Source organism: Pelodiscus sinensis, chromosome 4, assembly GCF_052426305.1.
Source record: "Pelodiscus sinensis isolate ZL-2025 chromosome 4, ASM5242630v1, whole genome shotgun sequence".
Lineage (NCBI taxonomy): Eukaryota > Metazoa > Chordata > Testudines > Trionychidae > Pelodiscus > Pelodiscus sinensis.
This window is the reverse complement of record NC_143055.1, coordinates 75,236,256-75,262,048: the sequence shown is the minus strand read 5'-3', so window position 1 is coordinate 75,262,048 and position 25,793 is coordinate 75,236,256. Positions and strand designations below refer to the sequence as shown.

Here is a 25,793-nt window from a genome sequence, read left to right as displayed (position 1 = left end):
CCAGGAAACTACAGATCACTTAGTTTAACTTCTGTGACTAAGTCTATTTACTTTGTATTCGATCTCATTAGCTAATTGGATATACATTCCCAAATGTATCTATCTCTTTGTTTTTGTTTTGATAAGGCTAGATACAGAATTTACTGCTTGTATCATTTGATATGCAAATCAAAGAAAAATGTCATGATTTCTAATCTTACAGGATTTTTGATGCAAAGTGAGATTTTTTTTAAAAGTGCTGAGTTGCATTTAATTAAAAAGTGTTCTTTTCAGTTCTGTAAGTATTCCACAGCTGTGTGCAAGTCTATGCTTTAGAATTAGGTTGGAAAATTTGTAAGTTTTGTGAATGCATTCATTCTTCCCAAGTGGTTAACGTGTAGGAACTCTCACAGAGATTTATTTCCAATCACTTTTTAAAAGTGGCTCAGTTTTCACAAAGCTTGATGTGAGCAAATCAGTATAATTTCAGAGTAGATATTTCTCCTATTATCATCTGCACAACAGAGAGAGAGAGAGAGAGAGAGAGAGAGAAGAATGAAATATTAAAAACAACAAATATTTAATTTTACTCAGATCCCAAGACATTCTCCATCAATAGGTTGATAGTTCATTCTTTCACATATTGAGGCACGTATCTGTATGATGTTCACAATGCTCACTAAAAAGATTATAACAGCTAAAGAGTAAGGAAACATCCATTACAGTGAGTTCATTTAATACTGCTTTGAAACAGTGTAATGATAAATTTTAATTTATTTCAGTTATCTTTTGTTCAATTAGACTTATGAAGTGGAGAGTTGAAATAATCATCCCTTGTGTTTCTTAGACTTCTAAGAACATATTTTGGTGGGCATTACAAAAATCAGGTTTGTGTAGCCATCCTCCACACTAATTCTCTATAAAAATCTCTACAGGCAGTCCCCGAGTTACGTGGATCCAACTTACGTCGGATCCGCACTTACGAATGGGGCTTTTTTGCCCCGGAGCTCGCAGGCAGCGGGACCGCCCAGAGCACAGTGGTCCCGCCACCTCGACCTCAGGGGAGAGAAAAGCTGCTCCGGGTGCCCCTGGTCTGCTGGGGACCGTCTCCAGCAGACCAGGGACACCTGGAGCAAAGCCGGGGAGGCGCGGGACTCCGCTGCCACTGAGGCTTTGCTCCCGGTGTCCCTGGTCTGCTGGAGACGGTCCCCAGCAGACCAGAGGCACCGGGAGCAAAGCCGCAGCAGCGGCAGGGGCCCCCGCCTCTGAGGCTTTGCAAGAGCAAAGCCTCAGAGGTGGGGCACCCCGCCGCCGCTTCGGCTTTGCTCCCTGTGTCCTTGGTCTGCTGGGGGGGGGGGGGGGCTCAGCTAGTGCGCCCCTTCTCCAGGAGACCAGGCTTTTGTTGTGGACCCTGGGGTAGAGCAGCTGGGGTGCTGCCGGGTTGGTCCTGCAGGGACCTACCTGGCAACCCAGCTGTTCTGTCCCAGGCTCGAGATTCAGCCGCTGTTGAAACTGATCAGTGTCTGATTCCAGGAAGCTGGGGGCAGAGCAATTCTGCCTCCAGCTTCCTGTAGTCAGCCCCTGGTCAGTTTCAGCAGCAGCGGCTGAATCTGGAGCCAGTTCCGACTTACATACAAATTTAACTTAAGAACAAACCTATAGCCCCTGTCTTGTACGTAACCCGGGGACTGCCTGTATTTTTATTACAAGGAATAGGTATTATTCGATATTTAAGGACAACGTGATTGGTTGTATTGATCTCTCTGGAGAGGAAGGGAGGTTCATTGAATGAAGTTTTCTCTGAGATAAATATATGAGGCCAAAGACTGAAACCCAAACTCAATTTTACAGACAAATCTCCCAAGGGAATAAATTGTTTGTAGGTCTGTCTGAGTAAAAACTAAGTAAAACAGAATTAGGACCTTGTGATTGGTCTGCTAATAACATGTTCCATCTTAACTAATGGTCTACTTGTATGACTATGGTATCTGAATACCTGTACCTACAACAACAACCTGTACCTACAACAAGTAGGACCTACTTTCAGGCTGTCTATACTGGAAGTGTAGATAGAAGAAACTGCATTTTTACACATATTCACTCACATTCACATATACACAGCGTGTGCTCTGATATGATTAAATTGAAACCATCAATGGTTCAGTGTGGTACAGAAACTAACAAAATATCAGTAGATAATGTCTATACTTATTTAAAGATTTGCAAAAGAGAAAAAAACCTCTATTGAGGACCATAAACTCCTAACACCGACTCCACATTTATATAGGTTTGGAATCACTGGTGCCTTAGTTGGTTGTACTACAGTGTCGTTTGAGCGTCTGATCTGCCTAAGATAGAATTTTAGTGTACTGGACTCAACTAATGAATACCGGAGTCTTGGTAAATAGTATAGTCCTGCTGAAATCAATGACTTGAGTAACCAACTGAAGCATGTGTTAAGGGGAAGAAGCCTTTTGCTGTCCCTTGGAGGAACTCCCACATGCATGATGTGACCCATCCTAGTGTAACTAGCAAGGAAAACCGCCAAGCCAAATAGTGACATGGGAATTATGGGGTTAAATCCACAAGATTTGTCTCACCAGGGAGTGGCTTCAGTGATCTGAGAGTAACTGAAAACATTTTAGGCTTCCTGCCTGAATTTGACATAATCAGGCAAGGGTTTGGTATCTAAAAACAAGGACAAGGAACTCTGAAAGTATGAGTACTACCTTTAACAACAGCCTTATTGTTATTAAATGGCTTGCTATAGGGTTTAAGTGACAAGAAGGCAATGAGGCCAGAAACTCTGATAGCTTAACAGTATTTTGGCAGGGCAGAGGCAGTTTGACCAGATCAGCGGATAGAAAGGTGCACACTGTGTTCTTCGTCATGTTGCAAAATAGAGTGCAAGGTGGGGGCACTCACTGCTTCACCTCCCAATGCTGGTGGCCCTCCTCTTCTGTCTCATCTGAATGATGATGTATTCATCTTAGAGAGGAGAGGGATCTGGGGATGGCATCAGAGATGGAAAAGGTCACATGCGCCATCTCCTCTCTGCACTCATTCAGCTAGCTTGAGGGAAGGAATCAACCAGGATTGGTCAGCTCTAACTCATGATGTCCAAGTTGCTCCTTCTCATCCTTCCTGGTAGGTAATGGTCCTGAACATGGCAGAAGTATGTTGTCAGCTTAGCCAGATCACTTCTCAGTCCTATGGGTAAGTTGGGATGAAATTTTCTCTCAGGACACTATTGGTCAGGGCTTTGAGGGCTTTTGGGTTTTGTTGTTATGCTTTTCACTAAGTCACAATACCTGGGAAGTCTTGTAGGGTATGTTGGGCTTAGGGAGTTGACACAATTTTTAGCTGGTGTTTTGTATGGGATCAGTGTAGCTGTCAGTTGATTCAGCTCCTGGAATAAACTTCAGTACAGTATTAAAAGCATTTGCCAAACTTCAGTGATGCAAGAGGAGCTATCTTTGATTTAGCATGGGTCATGGCAATTTTCCTTCACTTTCATTTCCTTACAAGAACAGGATTTATAGGGGGAATCTTTGTGGATGTTAGACCTCTAGATTGAGCCCTTGTTGTTGCTCAAAGCCATATTTACCTCTACTGGACCACTCTTTTGACTGGTAGAGTTTGCCAAACCCATTATTTCAAATCAATAAAAAAGTTATGGTCTGCTGCTTAAACATATCTGCTGTGTGTTGTTTCTGAATTCATCTTAGTAGCTGGGTCAAAAATGCTGAAAATAAATGCCAGATTTGGATTAGCTGTAGGGAACACATTAAAATACTCTCCAGACAGCGACTATCCCAGTCCTATTTCCAGTATTATTTTCAGAGAACAATCAGCAGCACCCAGTTTAATTGAACTATTTAGTCAAATAGACACAACATTTAAAGAGGAACTCCAATCCATTGTTTCAAAAATTATTTGCTCTAATGTAGTAAGTCTATATCTCTTGGGACTCCTGTAAATCCTTAGAGCTTTAAAAACTATAGGCTAATACTCCATTAAGTGAATGGCTGAAGTACAGTACTCAGTGAACAAGTCTTGCATAATTCACTTCTGTTCATGCTGATAAGGTGAAAGGACCTTTTAAATGACAAAGGTGGTAAATGGGTAAATGTGACAACCAATTTTATATGACAGATTTTTTAAATAACTTAGAAGCAATTTTCTTTTTTAAACATAACATTAAAAATAGCAAACTACTTGGTTTGCCTAGGCATGATTTTCACTCAAATTAAAATATGAAACTCACTTGTATTATATAACATGTAAATATGTACGTCGTTGTGTTAAAGATAAAAATGAGAAAGAACCAGTAGTCCGCTGTAGCTTTATATTTCTCAGGGCATGTCTAACTAGGAAATTATTTTGAAATTAGCAAATTCAACTTAACTCCTGATTTAACAAATTTGAACTAGCGTATCCTCACTACGGAGAAGCATCAAAATTAGTTTGTATTAGTCCAAAATAGCGAGTCTACATTGAACGGAAACTGCCTTGGACTTAGAGCCTCTCGTAGCACTCTGGGGAGGGTACCAGGAGAGTGGATACTTCCTGTGGTGGCTTTCTGGAACAAGCTGCAACACATGCTTCTAGGGGCTTCTCTCTACGGCCGCATCTCACAAGCCACTCCTCCACTGCCTCCCCCCTTAAAGGACAGAAAAGGGACACAGTAGGCACATGGCTTCTTATGTTCTGGTTGCTTGTATGAATGCCACAGCAATGAAACCATGGAGCCAGAGCTGCTGCAAAGCAGTGCCAGGCTTATGGGCTTCGTGCTGTGCCTCATGACTCAGTACTTTCAAACTTCCTGCATGTTGCCCCAGCAGGGTGAGGATGAGGACGAGGAGGACAAACCCCAGCATAGCCCACAGGCCCTGTTCACCCAAGTCCGACTGCTGTGTATTCCCCTCAGTCCCCTGGACATAGTGGAACACCACTTCTGGCAGAGGAAGATGAGCTCAGACTGCTGGGATTGCATCGTCCTGCAGGGATAGGATAATCAGCAATGGCTGCAGAACTTCTACATGCAGAAGGCCACCTTCCTGGAGCTCTGAGAGTGGCTCACCACTAACCTCAGGAGACAGGACACCTGCATGAGACCTGACATTTCATGCGGAAGTGCATGGCCATCGCTCTGTGGAAGCTCGCCATGTCAGACAGCTACCACTCAGTCGGGAACTAATTTGGTGTGAGGAAATCTGCAGTCAGGGCCATGCTCGTGCAGGTAGCCAAGGCCATCCACCATGTGCTGTTACGGAGGGTTATCACTCTGGGAAACGAAGATACCATTGTGGATGGCTTTGCCTCCATCGTCTTCCCCAACGTCAGTATGTCCCCATTCTGGACCCCGACCACCATGCCTCGGAGTTCTTCAACAAGAAAGGGTACTTCTCCATTTTGCTGCAGGCCCTTGTGGATGACAAGGACACTTCACCAACATCAACGCTGAATGGTTGGGAAAGGCGCATTATACCCACATCTTCCGGAACTCCTCCCTCTTCCAAAAGATGCACACTGGCACTTTTTTCCCCTCACCACATCATCAGAGTCATAGAAGTGGACATGCCCATTGTAATTCTGGATGACAAAGCCTACTCCTTACTTCCATGGCTCATGAAGCCCTACATGGACAGCCTGGACCCCAGCAAGGAGGAGTTTAACACCAGGCTGAACAGATGCAGAATGTTTGAGGAATGTGCATTCGGCCATTTACAGGGGAAGTTCAGGAGTCTCCTCACCCATCTGGACCTCAGTGAGGACAACATCCCCTTTGTGTTGGTGGCATGTTGTGTGCTCTACCACCTGTGTGAAAAGGGTAGGAGAGAGATTCTGGAGGTTAAATTTAGGCTTCTAGGAAAGAGTCTGAACTCCAGGACCTCTATGGTAGCGTTCTTTGAAATGTGTTCTCAATGTGCGGATGAGACTATATGGTAGAGAGGAGGGGTTTAGATTTATTAAGAATGGGGGAAACTTTTGGGAAAAGGGGGAGTGTACACTGTGTCCCACACACACTGGGTTCAGGAGTGGTGGCATCCCACAGAGAGAGAACTTGTATACCTGCCTGCTGACAGGGAGAGGGAATTAGGGGAGATGCGTGAGAGTGGCAGGACCCACTGACTCGAGAGAGTCTAATGCGTTCTCTCTCTTTCTCTCTCCACAGCAGGTTCCCAGGCACAAGAAGAGTCTCCTCTGGATTACTGTACTTGATCAGGAGTGAATGCTGACTGAGTGTGGGTATGACCCTGGGCCATGTGTGGCATGGCTGTATGGTTCCATGACTCCAACCTACTTAGTGGCAGTATGGCATGGGAAGATGTCCCACCCTGGATGTTGGAATAAGGCAGGCCTCTCCAGGAACCTTGTGAGAAGGATTGAGGGATTTATGTGTGAAAGCGTCATAGAGCTGAGTGCTTGGACAAGCACTCCATATACACACATGTTGTGCGACCTGCGGGCCAATTAGGCTGAGAAAGGAACATGCAGCCCCCCACAGTCCATCATCTGCCACCGCTTGTAAATAAGGAAAGTTAGAGAACTCACCTGAAGTGCCCTTCCTGGGTTCCGTGGAATCCTAGAAGACATCCTGGGGGCAGGAACCAGCTCTAAAGTGAAGAGCAGCTCCTAGCCAGTGGGTATGAGGGCTGGCTGCCTCCTCCTCATCATCCTCCTCCATCACCATACCCTCCTGCAGGCTGACACTGGGAATGTCCAGGCTAGACTTGATGATGGCAGGGGAGGTGACCAGCCCGCCCCCCTCTGTCCCCCGGATGGGATTGAGCTGCTCATAGTAGCAGCAGGTGAACAGTGCCATCCTAGAGCATCCACTCTGCTCCCTGGCCTTGTGGTAGGCCTGCTGCAGCTCTTGAATTTTAATGTGGCACTGGCCAAGTGTGCTGGTGTACCCTTTCTCAGAAAGGCTGGCAGTGATCCAGCCCTAGAGAACTGCTTTCCTTTTCGTGGTGCAGAGATCCTGGAGGTTGGACTCCTCCCTCCACACCTCAATGAGGCCCAGCATTTCTGCACCTGTCCAGGCTGGAGCTCTCCTGCATTTGTGGGCAGTGGAGGCACTGGGAGCAGCAGTGGTACTGGAAGCCATTGGAGGGCCCAAGGAAGCATTGGGGTAACTCAGTCTGCCTCAGGTCCTAGTCTTTCACACATACTCAAAACTCTGCCTCATCAGTCACAGAATTTAGCTTACAAGTGACAAATGAGCATAAGTACAGAAGGTTTTCATTATGATGGCAAATGCTACTCTTGCATAGTCAGTCAGGACTGAAATTCTAACCAAGCAAAGAGGAGGTCTTGAACAATTAACTATATCATCTCACTCATCCAGTGCAGTAATTTCCCCTGTAGCTGTCTCTTGCTATTTGAGTTCATGATGTGTTCTCCTAGTGAGTTTATACAAAAGGATAAGCAGCAAAACTGATTTTTGTTGCCTAACATCCTTAACTTAATTATACTGTTATTGCGTATTTTAACTGTTCACCAATGACAGGTTAGATTTAGGCAGTTTTTTCCTTACCACTACTAATTTAATGGATGCCTCTGGTGCAGTTAATATAAAATCTTCCCTGACAAGCTGCTCACATAGTTCATTTTTATTTAAACAAAACCTCAGTAAGTGAATGCCATACAAGATGGAAGGTGAATTTCTTAAGCAGTACCAAATTTAAATAGGATTACTCCATATTTGTAAAAGAAAGTATACAAATGACATCTGTCTACATTATTGCTTTTTTAATACTTTTTTGACATTTTCTGAACTTTTTTCAGTGGCAATATATCTTGAGATTGGAAAAAGTTTAGAAAAGGACAACAAAAATGTTTAGGGGAATAGGGAGAGATTAATAAAACTGGGACGTTTCATCTTAGAAAAGAGGTGACTAAGGAGAGATATGATAGAGGTCTACAAAATCATGACCAGTGTGGAAAAGGAAAAATCATCTGCTTGCTCCCAGAACACAAGAAGCAGGGGTCATAAAATTAATTTAATAGGTAGCAGATGTAAAACAAACAAAAGGAAGTATTTTTTTCACATAACACAGTCAACCTGTGGAACTCCTTGCCACAGGGTGCTGTGAAGACCAGGACTTTAAAAGGGTTCAAAAATAAATAGATGAATCCATGGAATCCATGGCTGTGTCTAGACTGCATCCCTTTTCCGTGCTACTCAGGATCAGAGGCTTTAATGATACTATAAAAATAACATTTATCAAACTATTTGCAAAAAAACAATTTTTTATTTTGATTTTAAACAGAATTGCTTAAAAAAGTAAGGCACTAGTTGTGCCTTTAAATATTTGATAATGGAATGTCCTTACCAGAGATTTTTCTAAGCATATGTTTTTGAGAAAATCTTGTGGGGCATTACAATACAGCAGAAAGCAATCAAACTCTGGAATAAATTTCATTGCTTATATATAGGGCTGCAAATTGATGTGCATTAATGCCTGTGATTAATGCAGGGAAGGATCAATGCATCATTTTTTTAATGCATTAATCATAGGCATTAATGCTGCGCTACCCCTTTGAAACGCCGCTCTGGTGCTTCAAAGGAGCAGCGCATTAGGAGCCTGGGATCAGCTGGAGTACCCAGCTGACCCTGGGCTCCATGCAGCACTGCCCCTTTGAAGCACCACTCTGGCACTTCAAAGGGGCAGCACAAGGTGGAGCTCTACATCAGCTGGGCACTCCAGCTGATTCCTGGCTCTGTGTTGTGCTTCCCCTTTGGAGTGCACAGCTGATCCCGAGCTCTGACTTGCTCTGCCCCTTTGAAGCGCTGCTACACTTGGGGACTTCAGCTAATCCGGGGCTCCCGCAGTGCTGTCCCCTTAGAAAGGCCAGGGCGGCCTTTCCAAGGGGCAGCTGCACTGAGGCTGGGGTCAGCTGAGGACTTCAGCTGATACCACGCTTCCGCAGCGCTGCTGCATCATTTCAAAGGGGCAGTGCACGCTATTAATCGCCATTAATTTTTTTAATCACTTGACAGCCCTACTTATAATATAGAAATAATTTATGTCAGCATTGGAAAAATATTACAGGCCCTTTTGAAACAATGGCCACAGAAGGCCCTTCTGATCTTATAATCCATGAAGTGATATTCATTTCTGTTTCCTGTTCTGACTGTACACAAATTAATGTAATCAACTGAAATGTCATCCTTGTTCCACTGTAGTTTTTTTTCTATAAAAACCTGCACAATTAATGTTTCATAAGACTGTAACACAACAGGCCCAGCAAACAGTGGGAAAGTGCTATTAGGATCTGGGAGGGAGGATCCACTGAACCCTGGAAACCAACTAACTACTTTGGACAACTAAAAAGAAAAAAACAGGGGCAGGTGTGAAGGTCAAAGGGGCAAAACAAGAGAACCAGAAGATGAAACTTGAGTAGAGAGGTAACCAACAGATATTGAGTGGGAGAGTGCTTGAGGGGAGATATATAAACACTAGGCTAATTAAGGTGTGATTCCCTGTAGACTAGGGAAGGCTTCTACAAGCTAATTGAAGCACCTGTCGTCAATTAAGACTGTCAGGAACCTAATACACCCCCTGCCTTGTACTTTGGCAGAGGGGGCAGGGAGAGGAAGGAAAGAGGTGTGGAGTTTGAAGCTGTATTGAAAGACCAGAGAATTGGAGAAAGGGAGACTATTGCTTTTTCATGAAATAAAATAAATATGCTTATTACTGGTAGCTTTGTCATGATTTGTCAAACACAGTCTTTTAGGGTATGTCTAGACTACAGTATTTCTTTGAAAAAAGTAGCTTTTTTGGGGAAAAACTTTACCTGCATCTAGACTGCAGCCGAGTTCTTTAAAAAATAAATCGAAAGAACACAGCATTTTTTTCGATTGTGGTAAACCTCATTCTTTCAAAAAAAGGCGCTATTGAATGCAAACTGTGCTTTTTCGAAAGAGAGCATCTAGACTCTCTTTTGAAAAAGCGGCTCGCTTTTTTGAAAAATCTGCTTATAGTCTAGATATAGCCTCGAAAGAGGCTTGAAGTCTAGTATAGCCTTACTATTACGCGGAAGATATACTGCTTAAATTGAATACAATTTGAAACATGAAGTGCTCACAGGATCCACTAGTTAAAATATTGCTCAGGAAGACAGTTAAATCATTCAGTTAAGCACTTCAGGGCAGATCAGTGCCAACTCTTCCCTTTCAATGTTCCTCTTGATTATGGATTAAGGGTTTGTGGGCACCTATCCATGTCAGATCCACCTCCACTGCATGCTATTAATGACAGAATTCAATAGAAACACAGTGTCCCCAGGGCATTAATACAGAAATAAACTATATTCCATTAATGTTAGGAGAAGTGCTTCCTTCCTTGATTGCTACTTTAAAGGCAATGACCACTATTTATGTAAAGTAATGCTACTCCAAAATATAGCAGACATGGTTTAATGATTTTCTAAGTGTGAAGACAAGGACTGTTGGTACACAGAAATTGCATGTTATCATGTTTAAATCTACTAAATTAAAGAAATATGTGCACAGCAATGGTATTTGGAATCAATTTATTATTCAAATATATTAATTTATATTTACTATATATTTTTATTGACATATGACTGGATGATCATCTACTTCTTATCCAGGAATTATGTGGAAAATTAGACATTTTGCCTTTTAATGTGACAGCATCTTCATGAGAACTACGAAGATGTTTTCTGATACAAAGGACAAGATTCATAAAAGGAATAGGGAATATATTTAGTTTTATGAATTTCAATAGCTCAGTCTTTTCCCTATTCATTTGAGTTTAGAAACTGACATTGACAAATATTTCTAATGATATATTTCTGAATTACAGATCTGAGAGCCAATGCCAAACTTCTAAATGTATATAAATTATTTGAAAATTTGGCTAATTCTCCATCAGGGCAAATGATTACTTGTTCATATATAGTGGAAGTATATCAAATTAAAGTTGTTTTTACAAGTAGAGAAAACCTTTAAAACTGAGAGTACTAAACAAACAGCTCAATTATTTGAATACAATCTGAAGTAAAAGCAGGACTAGGTTATTCTTTGGGTGCCCTTGTATTCCATGAGGACACGAAGTTCCCAAAGAGATTTAATAGAGGTTTTTACAAGAGTGGAGGGAACCTTTAGTGCCTGAATTCTATATCTGCTGTGAAGTGAAAAAGCAGTAAAATCCATATAATATATCTGTCAACATATCTGAGCATACAATGAGCATACATTTACATTGGTTACAGCACTTGTTGATGGTATGGGGACTTCCAGCTCTTCTGCCTTGAAGTCCGGGAGAGGGAGAACTTGGGGTGTGGGTGGAAACATGCGATTTCTTTCCTCTTATGTCTCATTTCAAATATTTCCCTCCTTCTCTCATCTCTTCATCATTTATCTTTCCTCTCTGCACCCCACCCCAGTTTTCCACTTTTCTCCCACGCCTGGTATTTTCATATTACAGAGTTTATATAGTCTGTGGGTCAAATTAGCACAGCTCATGGAATTCATAGGCTTCTATGATTCAACTGGTGGATTGTTTCTCTCCTAAAGGGAAACAGCTAGAGTCCATGGAACTTGCAATCTCTTCCAATACAAACACCACTAAAATATTTAAGATGTATATTTTTTCCATGAAGAAATGACATGAAACTCATTATACTAGAATACATGTGCATTGATTTGTGAGGGCACAATCAAGAAAGCCATGGGTTACATCTAATATAGTCACTGTCAGAAAAAATGCTTGTTGGCTTTCAAGACACCCTCTCCTGCCACCAGGAATCAATACTGCATTGTCAATGGGACTTTCAAGTGCATGCACAATGCATGAGCAATACTAACAAACTGGTATGTGTGACCTTCAGTCAAGGAAGCATCCAAACTCCACAAATAAATCAACCCTTCAAATAACCAGAAAATACTCAATTATTCCATTTGTGGAGCCCTTATTGACATCAGTGGAAGTTTCCAAGATATGCCAGGATCAGGAAGACATATGCTGGTACACAGCCAAGGTCTAACATATTTAGTTCACACTCAGCAAAAGTCCCAGTGAAATGGGCCCTTAGAGAATAACTTCATAATGCAGCAATAAATGTTATCGTTACTCTTTTTTTTTTTTCAAACAATGCAAGTCCTTTCTTTACAAGAGATGTCATGTCATGGTTCATTTGAAAGTTAATTACAAAATATTATGATTCATGTGGAACTTACCTAATGTGGGTGATGATTAGTGTTGTAGTTGGAATGAAAAAGTCATCCACTCTGTCAAACTGTTTCCCCACTGGCTGAGTATGAATTGTGTGGTGAGAAACACTTCCACTGGCTTGTGTTATAACCTAGAGCAATAATGATAGTATTACATACTTTAAAAATACTTCTAAAATAAGTAAATTAATAGGCTTTGATTCAAAATAATAAGCAGGGTTAAAGACAACCTCCTCCCTCAACTCCACCATTGTCTGCACAGGAATATGGTATGCAAGTCAAATTTAATAAATGGTAATAGTCCCTCATCAACTGAATTTGTATTTCACCTGTGTTTGCATTATTCTTTGTCTATGATGACAAAGAGCAGTTCAAAGGATAATGGAATAAAACTGACTGGTATTACAGATTGTGTGTGTCCAAGGTTAACCTTCTTGCAATGTTTGAGCTTACACATTTATCTTAATTGTGAACGGAACTGTAAAAAAGTGCATCAAATTATAGAATATTACTGTAACCACCAACAACTAATGTTGTTGGGAAAAGGCACAAAAGTAAGACAGAAAGACATAATATAAACAAAAAGTCTTACTAATATAATTTAAGAACCGACCACAGTTGTGGACAATAATAAAGAATGATAGTATTTCATGCTTTAAAAAGACTTCTATCATTAATCTGAAATAATGGGATTTGATTCAAAATAATAAACAGGTGCACAATGATAATGAATACTATATCACCCATCACTTCCTTTTGGGGTACTTAGTGGCTGTGTCTAGACTGGCAAGTTTTTCCGCAAAATCAGATGATTTTGCGGAAAAACTTGCCAGCTGTCTACACTGGCCGTTTGAATTTCCGCAAGAACACTGACGATCTCATGTAAGATCATCAGTGTTCTTGCAGAAATACTGTGCTGCTCCCGTTCGGGCAAGAGGGCCAGTGTAAACAGCACAGTACTGTTTTCCGCAAAAAAGCCCCAATCGCGAAAATGGAAAACTGCATCTAGATTGGCCACGGATGCTTTTCCGCAAAAAGGGCTTTTGTGGAAAAGCATCCTGCCAATCTAGACGTGCTTTTCCGAAAATGCTTTTAACGGAAAACTTTTCCCTTAAAAGCATTTTCGGAAAATCATGCCAGTGTAGACGTAGCCTATATAGAGTCTTTGGAAATTAAACAGCTACTTCATCATAATGGCTGCCACTTCTACCAAATCCTGGGACCTGGGCCATCTTCATCCTCATACTGGAGAGACAGCCTGATCATACCAGGCCAGAAAGGGTCCCAGATGATACTACCACCTTCACTAGTTCTGGAAAGTGAGACTTTGTCTTTCTTACTCACACACACGTGTTGTTTTTCTTCACAACCTTATTTCCTTGCTCTGGGAATATGACCTGAAAGCAATGACGTGCAGGAGTGGGCACTAATTGTTGCAGGGGATGACTTCAAGAATTTGAGTAGGTGGTCATGAGTCACATTTTTTTACTATATTAATGGAGGGTGTGTGGGGTATGGAGTTTGAGTGTAGGAGGGAGTTCTGACCTGGGGGAGGAGAGTGGCAGGGGGGTGCAGGGTCTGGGAGAAAATGTAGAAGGGGGTGCCAAGTGCAAGCTTTGGCCCTGGCGAGGAGGAGCTAACCATAGGCAGCTCTTACCGGTGGTGCAGCAGGACACCCAGGCAGACAGGCTGCCTGTTTGCCATGGTGGCTCCACACTGCTGAAAGCAATAGGCTGCTGCTGCTGGCAAGCATGTCTGTGCACCCCCATGTGCTGCCCCTATTCCACCACCTTCCTCATAGCTCTCCATGGCTGGCCAGAGCAGTGAGGATGGTGCTTAGGCAGGGACAGGCCATGGAGATCTGCTGGGCCCTTCTGCCAAGTGATGTACAAAGACATGCTTGCCAGCAGCTTTGGATGTTGCATTTCCAATGCTGGAGATATAGTAGGCAGGCAAACTGCCTGAGCACTGCTTGGCCCTGGGATATTATCCTCCAGTCCAAGCCTTGAGGAATTTTTTTGTTGGGCTAGATTACCCCACTGGTCATATTTTGCCCACCCCTGCCCTAGAGCCTGATGTTAGTACAAGCATGACATAGTTTACCATGTCTGAATTTTTTAATAAGACCGTGTGCTGTGCCTGTGGTTTTCAACAGTAAAATTCCAAGTGAAAGCTAACATCAAAGACAAACTGCATTTTCTTTCTTTTTTTCTCCCCTCTGTGTGTGTTTCCCTTGCTTTATCTTGTTAGGAAACAGAATTAATCTTTAACACAACAGCCATTAAGGTCCCAAACCCATCTCAATTCATTTCTTCTTTTTCCCCAAAAGGACAGTTACTATCACCTCCAGTACCATCCAAGGGTACATCTACACAGCACTGTTTTTTCAGAATAACAAAGAGTGTCTACACAGCAAGCCACTATTTTGAAATAATGTTGAGCTGGAGGACTTCTTACTACAACTTTGTAACCCTCATTTCACGAGGAGTAATGCAAGTCAAAGAAAGAGTGTTTCTCCTTCGACTTCACACCAAAAGTCGAATTAAGCTTTTTCAACTTTCAGCTACTCAATTGACATAGCCGAAGTTGCATTATCTTAGTTTGACTTTTGCCCTGCTGTATAGACATGCCCCAAGAGACTATCAAGCAAGGTGTTTCCCCTCATCTCAAGCTCTCTCCAGTTAATGGGAAAAAGATAAAAGTCTTTGTGGTGGAGTCCCCACTCAGGACACTTGGTCTGGGACACCTTCTTGTCCACGAATCAGCCAGAGATGCTTCTGGTGCAGTCACCCATGCTTTTATTGTCAATTCCCATCACCTTCTATGTACAAAGCTTACAGTCAAAGCTTCCATCCTCTGCCTTATATAGCCCTCCTTTCGTGAAGCCCACAGCTGTTTCTAATAGCCCTTTAGGCCTGGGCTTGCTCAACTGTTTGCCAGGAGGGGGCAAGGAGGAGCAAGAAGCCAGGGTGTGGCTGAGTGTGCTCCCAGGCAGACGGAGGAGCTGGCTGAATTGACTGTAAGCTTTGTACATAGAAGATGGTGGGAACTGACAATAAAAGCATGGGTGATTGCACTAGAAGCGTCTCTGGCTGATTCGTGGACCAGAAGGTGTCCCAGACCAAGTGTCCTGAGTGGGGACTCCACCACAAAGACTTTTATCTTTTTCCCATTAACAGAAGAGCGTTTGAGACGAGGGGAAACATCTTGCTTGATAGTCTCTTGGGGCATGTCTATACATCAGCCTCTTTAGCCAGGCTACAGTGGCAGAGCTCTGGCTTAGCCAGCAGTCTGTCACAGTCTCAATTAATATTTTACATCGCAAACACTTTCACTGTTTTTTCTGTATAAATAATAAAAGGTTAAAGATGTTAACTGTTGTATTTGCCATACTAAGCAGCATGGCACCCAACTGTCTTTAACACCATTTCATGTTGCATGCTGACACGGTTGTGTAACACGTTTCATATTTTGGACCCCTGTCACAGGGCAGGCTTTCCTTGCTCTGTCCTTACTGCAAACAGTCTTCATGAACACAGAGCTAAAGGCAGTGGTCTCCAACCTTTTTACACCCAAGATCACTTTTTAAATCTCCGAACAGGCAAAGATCTACCACCCCGCCCCTTCCTTGAAGCCCCGCCCTCTCTATTCTCCTCCTGTCCATCACTTACTATCCCCAACCCTTACTTACACACTCTGATAAACAGTTTATTTTTAAATTATGCGATGTATAAAATTAAAATCACATATTTATAGCTATGAAATAAATGGTCTGTTTTTTATTCATGCTTTTTAAATCTAAAATGAAGCATTTATAATTATACATTTTGTGGGGACAGAGTTCTGTGGCGGGGGGTAGGGAAGAGGGAACAGGGTGCTGGGAGGGCAGAGGACAGGGTTCTGCAGCAGGGGACAGAGTGCCAGTGGGGACAGGAATAGGGACAGTTCTGTAGCTGGGAACAGGGGAGTGGTAACAGAATTCTGTGGCTGGGGACAGGGCAGTGGGGACAGAGTTTGGGGAGAGGGGAACAGAATTCTGTGGCTGGGGACAGGAGACTGGGGACAGAGTTCTGTAGCTGGGGACAGGGGAGCTGGGGAGTGGGGTGCCAGTGGAGACAGAGATTCCCTTTATCTGCCTCCTCCCAGGATTCACCCCCCTCCCGAGGGAAACCAGCAAGTGCCTGCCCCGGGGCCGACCCCCCCATGGCGCAGGGAAGCCCCGCGCACACACGCCTGCCCCGGGGCTGACCCCTCTTGCCCCCCAGTGCAAGGAAGCTCCACGCATGCATGCCTGCCCCGAGGCCGACCCCACTCAGGAAAGCCCCCCGCGTGCCTGCTCCAGGGCCGACCGCCCCACGTGCATGCCTCCCCCAGGGCTGATTCACCCCTCCTTTGCGGTGCAGGGAGCCAATGCTCCCTCCCGCAGTACACCCGGCAGAGCAGCTAGTGCTACTTCCGGAATCGCCAGAAGTGGTGCTAAGCTGCGGAACTTCTGTCCATCCCCGGGAAGCCTACACTACCTCCATTTTCACTTGAGGTAGGTAGTGGGGCTTCTCGGGGGTGGGAGGGAAATGGGGGCAGGGTGGACAGGATGCCTCGCGATCGACTGGTCGAGGCCTTGCGATCGACCAGTCAATCGCAATCGACCTGTTGGTGACCATGGGCTTAAGGCAAGTCTAACATCCAGTGCTTTATTTATAGGGTGAATACAACAGAACAAGTGCCCTAATGTTCTTACATTCACCCTAGGCAAAGTTTGAGAGATTGCACCTCTCTGAGGGTATGTCTACACCACAGAGTTGTTTTGGAAAAACAGCCATTTTTCTGAAAAAACTTCAATTATGTCCACACTGTGATCGCATTCTTCCAAAAGAAAATGGAAGGAGCAGAGGGGTTTTTTCTGGCATTGATAAACCTCTTTCTATGAGGAAGAAGCCTTTTTCCAAAAGAGCTCTTTCAGAAAAAGGTTTGTGTGGACGGGAAAATGGGAGTTCTTTTGAACGAAGAGGAAAGAGAAAAAAGCACAGGTGCCCTGGTGGCCACTCCATCCATAGTAATCACAGCTTACATGCAAGATAGCATCCATTCTTTTGAAAAAATAGATCACTTTTTTATGCACTTTTGCAGTGAAAGCGCTTTCTTTCAGAAGAAGTTTTTCCAGAAGATCTCTTCTGGAAAAGATTCTTCTGAAAGAAACCTGCAGTCTTCTAGCCTGAGATCCTAGGGTCCTCCCTCTCTCCCTCTTTCCCTCCTTTCCTTCCTTTTTCTTACTTTTAGCTATCAGTTGATGAGATGACCCACACTGTTAACTTTTTAATCATTCAATCTTTAACTAAATATCTCCCTAATTTGCCCCATGTGGGGATGTTTAGCAAATGCCCAGTTTGATGAGTCGGCCTAAGGCTATTCTTACTCTCTCACAAGCCCATATATTGCATCTAAATTGGCACCTCAGCTGTCATGCTTACTTTTTTATTCTAATACAGTTTTCTTAAGCCAAAGTCAAGACCAAGATATTATTTAATGAGTGCCTAAAATCAGGCTGCTGAATCCACAATAAGGCATTTACATTAAAGGGCCAAATTTTCAAAATGTGTAACCAGTAGTTCCCACTGTGAAAACCGCTACCTGCTTACGTACCTACACTCAGTTTAGAAACATCTGTTCAAGTATGCACTTTACAAAAATATTGTCCTTAATATACAACAAAAAAGGAAAGTATGGGGGAAGATTCTGAGAAGCAAAATAAAAGGAAATAGTCAGGTACTCTGAAATTACGGTAGAAAAATTTCAGGAGAGTACCACTTTGTCATGATGTTGTTTTAAACAGAGGTAGAAAATACTATTTAAAAAATTGGAGTGCAACTGTTGGAATGTGTTCTTTAAATTGCTCTCCAGTGATTTAGATTTGCTCATGCTTTCACAAACATTGTCAAAGTGAAGCTTTTTATACTTTTATTTCCAAAACAGTTCAGGTGATGGATTTTTCTTAGCTTGCCTATATCTCCAGAAAGCCCACCTAATTTTACTGAAATGCAGTTTAAAAATGGTATATCTGGGTAGCAGAACAACATGCTTAAAATGCACTGATGGCTCCAACCAGACATACAGTCATAGTCAGTAGCAACAGATACTGCCTACATCCAAAAGAAACACAGCTATAAAACATGCTATTCTTGTAACATGTATCCCACTGTCATTATCTATTCAATAGAATCCCCCTTTTGAAATGAATATAATGAAAGCAACCAACTTTAGGAAGCAAATTCTCTAGTTATCTGAATTATATTCCAGTTCACTTTATCGCCATTGTTAAGATTATTAATGTTATGTGTAAAGGAACACACACAAAATGTTATGATTAAGCAGATTGTCAGATTTCCATATAATTTAATAATTTTGGAACTAGATAGTGTTTCCATGTAATTTTAAATCATTCTTTATTTGCTGAACAAAAAGTATTTTCCCTCATGAAAAACTAATCTGGGTAAACAATGAAAACTGTTTTCCTCAACACCATTCTCTTTAAGTGGCTTAGTTTCAATATATAAAAAAGCACAAACTAAATATTTTAGTTCTATGTTTTCTTTTCTTGTGCTTTTAATTCTTTGTGCTCAGTTTTGAGAGATGGTAAGTTGTTTTTGAGATGTGATGAATCTTCTAGACTCCCAGCGATGCCAGTGACTATGCAAGGTCTTCAGCACCTTCCATGATCAAACTCAATATTTCCTGTTGCATCATGCAAACAAGAATGATCCTCAGATCTGCTGAGCCCTCCTCCTTCACTATCATTCCTGGCTCTGATTTAGGAAAGCATCCTTATTTAGGAAATTAAGCATTTCTTTAAATGCTGTCCTGAATAAGTATGCACTTTTAAAAGAGTTTATGTGTTTAGCTGAATCAGGTCCCAAGCTTCTGTGCTCAAAATTTTAAAGCCAGGTTTCTAGAAGGTAAAATGCCAGGACATATATCTGCTACCTCCCTGTTGTTAGTGTTGCTACTGCTGTGTTTTGGAGCTCCTGTGTATTTTGCACCAGCAGTGAGTGCATGTTGTTGATCGGCATACCTTACTGTTTCTCACAACCATAGACTCAGTTTGGAGGTGAAGGTGTGGTCAGGATTTTTTTCAGGAAAGTACTGAACTAGTACCTTATCCAATGGGTCACAGGTTCACTAACACATGTATGCCTATGACAAGGTACTGGCTGAATCACTATAGTGTTATTACTTAGGCCATTACAAATATATCCTTCCTTCCACTCTCTTCACATAACGTGTTTCTATCTATGTATACAACATTTCATATGTTGTTACCACGAACAAAACATCCTCATCCATTATTCCTGTTCTCTCAGGTCAGGCTATATATACAGAGGCAATTGAATGACAACTAAGCCCTCACCTGCCAAAAGACAGAAGTTTTTCCACAGCAAGTGCCAGTATTAACAGCACATTGTCAGGAAGAGTGCACTCTTGTTGGCAATGTGAATACCACATATTGGGAATAGACGTATTTTTTGAGTCAAAGAGCTGACAAACAGTGATTATCTCTGCTATCTCAGCCTTATTTTTAGAACAAATCTGTGTGCTTGTGTACCACCTTAAGAACTGGTTTACATGGTTAGTTGAGAACTATGTGTCTCCATTTTCTCGGGTCAAGGACATGCTTATATCTATCCTACCGCAGTAAGTTGACCTAAGGTACTCAATTTCAGCTATATGAATAACGTATCTAGAGTTGATGTACCTTAGGTTGAATACCTGCAATGCCTATACCATGCAAGGTTGATGGAAGACACTCTCCTGTTGACTTGCCTTACTCTTCTCATCTGGAGTAGAGTACCAGGGTCAACTGGAGAGCTATCTGTGGCCAGTTGGGCAGGTCTTCACTAGACCTACTAAATGAACCACTGGATCTCTCTTCCATCAATACCAGCTATAATAATGTATATGTAATTCTGACAAAGTCTACTTTGATTCAATTTGTTTACTTCATACTGAAATCTGTGCCTAGGGCTCCAGGAAGGCCTTGCATAACTCACCGGTATTTTTTAACCATGGTTATGACCGTTACTGCAATAATTCACATAAATATACTGACCTGCAGCGTTGGTAAATTCTTCTCCATGTTTCCCCAGCTGAGCACCCAAACCTGATCATGTGATTTGTCATAGTGTAGTTTCACTGGAACAGGGTCTGTGCTTACTGCCTGCAATGGAAGACAAGTAGAAATAATCAATTTCTTTTTTATTTCAGAAAAGAAAAATACTATAAGACTGAGTTAGAAATTATAACTGTATGAGCCCTTCAAATGCTATAAGACCACATATAAAAAAAGGCTGGCAATTGTTGAAGCAGGTGTCTGACTAATTTGAAGCTACTGTACTTCTGCTTAAATGATAATCTTTGTTCATTATGTATGAACATATGGCATAGATATATGTTCACTCAGCATCTGACTGTAAACCATACTGCAGCTACAAAGACGCTCAAGACAAAAAGAGGTAGGTCAGCCAAAGGTTTATACTCATTGTACAACCCTTAACGAATATGGGTAAAACTTTTTACTAGAAATTCACTGAAAAGGGAAGGGCATTTTGATTATTTATTTTGCTAAAAGTTCTGAATTCCTCTTGAGTGGTTAATCAAAGTTTGAAAAATTCCCTTATACATTTCATAGCTTAAATCTGCAAGTACATTTGTGCAACACGTGCATCTCCAAGATGAATTACTTAAATGACAAAGCCATAAGGAAACAGTTTGTATCGTGTTGTGTATAAATTAATATTGGTATTAGTCAACCTTTATTAATGATTAGTATTCAATTTACAAAACGTGAAAGAAATGACTGCCAAAAGAACAGTCTTATTTTATTTAATCTGGTACGTCTGGTGCTTCCACTCTAGATGAACTTTGAAACAGGCCACGGTTTCACGTGTGACTGAACAGTTTGTCTTAAGGCCTCTGTTGCACAACTTCACATTTTAACCATGCTAGCTAGATTAAAGCTTGTGTAGCTATGACTACCGAAGCTACAGTCACATCTTTATTGCCAAGTATCAGAGGGGTAGCCGTGTTAGTTTGAATCTGCAAAAGCGACGAGGAGTCCTGTGGCACCTTATAGACTAACTGAAGTGTAGGAGCATAAGCTTTCGTGGGCAAAGACCCACTTCGTCAGATGCATGTAGTGGAAATTTCCAGAGGCAGGAATAAATATGCAGGCCAGGATCAGGCTGGAGATGACGAGGTGGATCCAATCAAGGAGGATGAGGCCCACTTCTAGCAGCTGATCTGGAGGTGTGAATTCCAAGAGAGCAGAAGCTGCTTTTGTAGATAGCGAGCCATTCACAGTCAGACTGTGACTGGCTCGCTAACTACAAAAGCAGCTTCTGCTCTCTTGGAATTCACACCTCCAGATCAGCTGCTAGAAGTGGGCCTCATCCTCCTTGATTGGATCCACCTCGTCATCTCCAGCCTGATCCTGGCCTGCATATTTATTCCTGCCTCTGGAAATTTCCACTACATGCATCTGACGAAGTGGGTCTTTGCCCACAAAAGCTTATGCTCCTACACTTCAGTTAATCTTTAATTGCAGCGAGGACAAGAATATAGTGTGAGCTGTTCATTAGGATAATTCAACAGAAAACTCACTAAATTGGAAAATATGTGTGTCAGGATGCTAATAGGATGCAATGTCCTTTCAAAGCTGTGGAAAACATAGAAAAGTGTATTCACTTAAATAAAATATATTCTGGGCAGTTGAGAATTCCATTAGAACTGTTCATATAATCTTAATAAAATACTAAATATTTACATATTTAAATTCACTAGGGGGCTGTGCCGCCTGCTCACCAACCCCCCTCTCTCTGGTGGCTTTCACGGCCAGAGAGCATGAGAGCTATGCTCTCCAACTACCCTCTCTCTGGGGGTAGGTGTCTGTCTGGAGGGGGGAGGAGGGAGGAAGTGCAGGAGTGGGTTGGGGGAAGGCTGTCTGGCTGGAGGGGCAGGGACAGGAGCAGGGGAGGGTGCAAGAGCAATGGGGATAGTTTCTGGCCACCTGGCTGGGGGTGCAGGGTTTCATTGGAAGGGTGTAGTATGGGGGCTGGAGTGCGAGGTTTCAGCAGGGTGGTGAGTAACGTGGCTGGGGTGTGGGGTCTTGGTATGGTGAGGAGCGAGGAGGTTGGGGGGTCTCAGCAGGGTGGTGACTGAGTGGGTTGTGGCTGCGTAGTGAGCCAATGCTGGTGCTCCAGCCTTCTCCCCGCCCAAGCTGAGACCCCACATTCCCCCCCCCCACATACGCACACACTTACCACCTGCTAAGCAGTGGGAAAAGTCTTCTTGAACCACCTCCCTGTGCTGCTGTTTCCCCAATTGGGGAAAGGGAAAGGGAAGCGACAGCGTGAGGGGAGTCTCGGAAACATGCTGCCCATGGGGCTCCCTCCACTTCTGTTTCACCTGCGAGGGAGGCAGGTGACACACAAAGAGCCCTTTGTGGTATGGCCACTGCCCCGTATCCAGGTCTTCTCCATGCTGCACCCACTGACAGCATGGGCTGTGGCCAGGTAGACTTTCCCCTACTCTCTGCAGTGCTCCGAGTTCATCTCAGCTCCTGCAGCAGTGGGGTACCATGCACTCCAGCCAGCACTCACTGTAACAGGCCATCCCAATCTGAGCTAGGGGCCCAACTTGCTGCCACCTCCTCACCTGGCATTGCTGCATCACTGGGGGAACTCTCTCATTCTCGCCTACCCATTCCCTGCCTGTTGATGCTGATATGATGACATCATTCTGTCATCCCACAGGAAATTGTTTTTATACAGAAAGAGAGAGATTACAAAACTAGAGAAACTGAGAATAGAGATAGATTTTTTTCCTCTCAGTAAGTGCAATAATCCACCAAAGGCAAGATTCACAGAAGATCTTAGGTCCATTTTAGGCCACTTCCGGGGACTAAATACCAGAATCAGGTCATAGTAGAATTCATAAAACCTCGTCTCAATTGCCCGTGTCCCATACCACTGCTTTTTTTTTTAACCTGGTCTCACATCAACCCATCTGGAGTAATTCTGTTGGAATCAACACAGTTATACCAGTGTGAGACCATAATTGTGGTTCCAATAACATTTCCTGCATTTTGAAACCTTGTGATCAAGTCTTAGTAGGTCACACAGTTCAATGTCACAATCATAATTCAGGATATAAATAATATGACTTCTCTTCAGACCAACTAATTCCTGTAGGCATTTGCAATGTCCTTCTTTCCTTCCTTGGAAATGGCTTGTTAACAAAAATCACGCAGATGAAAAAATATATCTGAAGGGTTTTATAAGTGGCAGGGAGGGGGACAACAGAACATGTGATTAAGTGACACATCATTTTATGAGTGAGGTAAAACAACTGTGGAGATAATTTTTCTGTTTTGGTCATTACAGTAGAAAAAAATCACATGTGGCACTCTGTGGGGTTTTTTTCATTTTGCCATTATAGAACTGTAAAGCACAGCTTGTTTATCAGTTTGTCAAGGAGAGTACCAGCTGGCTAATTAAGTGAACCTAATTTAAACTAATGATGTCGATCCTCAAGATAATGCACTAATGGCTGGATGAGACTGCAGATGATACTTAACTGTACTCCTGAGGTGTCAGAACAAGCCTCTGCTATATCTAAGCAGAACCTTGGTTTTCCTTCTGAACATACTAAACAAAGCCTGTTGTTTACCAGCTCTCTTTTTAAAGCAGCAAGATAACCCCTGTAAAACATCATTCACACTTTACAAAACATTTATAGTTCTGTTGAGTTAAGTTACTATCTGAAACAATAGCTAAAGTGCTGTACTGTTTAATTTGCCTGGAATTTCCAGTTAGCTACTTCAAAGGAAGTCTGAATGACAAAAATGGTTATATGTGAACGATTCCATTTTTTCCCTCCTGGTAATGCTCTAAGTTCCCAATCATGACTGAGGGCCCATAGTGCCAGACACAGCTCAAACACCAAAGGCAATTGCAAAAGGAATTTAAGGTCCTTATGTTAGAGATATTTAATGTTATGCATGTGAATAGTTCAACTAAAGTCAAGGGGCTCATTCCTGTTAAAAGTTAAACATGGGCTTGTTTGCAGCAAACATTTGTAATTCAGAACTTTCAATATAGGATCAGTCATCTCAAACAGGTGCTTCTCACCTAGCCCCAGGTGCCGTAGTGAGAGAGGTCTCAGGTTCTCATATCTCTCTGGGACATCCTGCATACTGAACTCCTCAACCCTAGTCCCACCCCAGAGCAATAAAGAAAAACGAAACTTATTTGAGTTAAGGACCTTGATTATTTATGTGTATATCCCTAAAAATACACCATCCTAGAACCAAGCTCTCACATATTCAAAGGACAATAAATGAAGAAAATAAGAGATAATATTTAGATTGGAAAATCCAGAATTCTGCAACATAAAAATCTGTACAAAATATGAAAAATTGAGTTTAGTGACTTAGCTTTTCCTCACTTTAGAAACTTGGTAGATTTTTTTTTCATGATTGAATTCAGGCCTCTCTCTGTTGTCCTCACTTTTGATCATGACCAGAACATCTTTTAGCAGGTCTCAAAACTCAGTCTGGACACAGACTGGCTAACCTAGCGAGGAGAGCTTTAAACTAGGTTTGACGGGGACAGGTGAGCAAAGCCCATGAGTAAGTGGAGAACACGGAGACCTGGGAGATGGGTCGGAAATGGGAGGGAGTGTGGGCTATAATGGCAGAGAGAAAGGAGGGTCAGGGCAAAGCTGGGAGGCAAGGTCAAATCAGTATCTTAGATGCCTATATACAAATGAGAGAACTATGGGTAATAAGCAGGAAGAACTGGAAGTGCTAATACATAAGTACAATTATGACATTGTTGGCATCACAGAAACTTGGTGGGATAATACACACGATTGGAATGTTTGTATGGAAGGGTACAGATTGCTCAGGAAGGATAGACAGGGAAAAAAAGAGAGGAAGTGTTGCCTTAGGGTATGTCTTCGCTGCCACCCTAGTCTAAACTAGGGTGGCTAATGTAGTCATTTGAATTTGCAAATGAAGCCTAGGATTTAAATATCCCGGGCCTCATTTGCATGTTCCCGGGCACCGCCATTTTTAAATGCCCGGTAGTTCGAACTACTTGCCCATGGCTACATGTGGCATGGGCTAGGTAGTTCAAACTAAAGTTCCTAATTCGAACTACCGTTACTCCTCCTGCAATGAAGTTTACCAGCTAATTTGAGTTAGGGCTTTAAATCAGACTCCCGTTTCATAGAATCATAGAATCATAGAATAATAGGACTGGAAGGGACCTCGAGAGGTCATCGAGTCCGGCCCCCCGCCCTCAAGGCAGGACCAAGCTCCGTCTACACCATCCCTGACAGATGTCTATCTAACCTGTTCTTAAATATCTCCAGAGAGGGAGATTCCACCACCTCCCTTGGCAATTTATTCCCTGACAGTTAGGAATTTTTTTCCTAATGTCCAATCTAAACCTCCCCTGCTGCACTTTAAGCCCATTACTCCTTGTCCTGTCCTCAGAAACCAAGAGGAACAAATTTTCTCCTTCCTCCTTGTGACACCCTTTTAGATATT

General features: G+C 42.6%; 1 protein-coding gene across 2 annotated transcripts in view; it reads right to left on the bottom strand.

Annotated features, from left to right (window-relative positions):
- Window positions 1-25,793, bottom strand: part of FSTL5 (follistatin like 5) — a 549,779-nt gene that overhangs the window by 33,546 nt on the left and 490,440 nt on the right. For both annotated transcript variants that reach the window (XM_006121877.5, XM_006121878.5), the window contains 2 exons: window positions 20,292-20,399; window positions 12,197-12,321 (listed from right to left, as the gene is read on the bottom strand). In XM_006121877.5, the coding sequence (XP_006121939.4) occupies window positions 12,197-12,321; window positions 20,292-20,399 (233 nt within the window). The remainder of the gene's footprint in view (window positions 1-12,196; window positions 12,322-20,291; window positions 20,400-25,793) is intronic.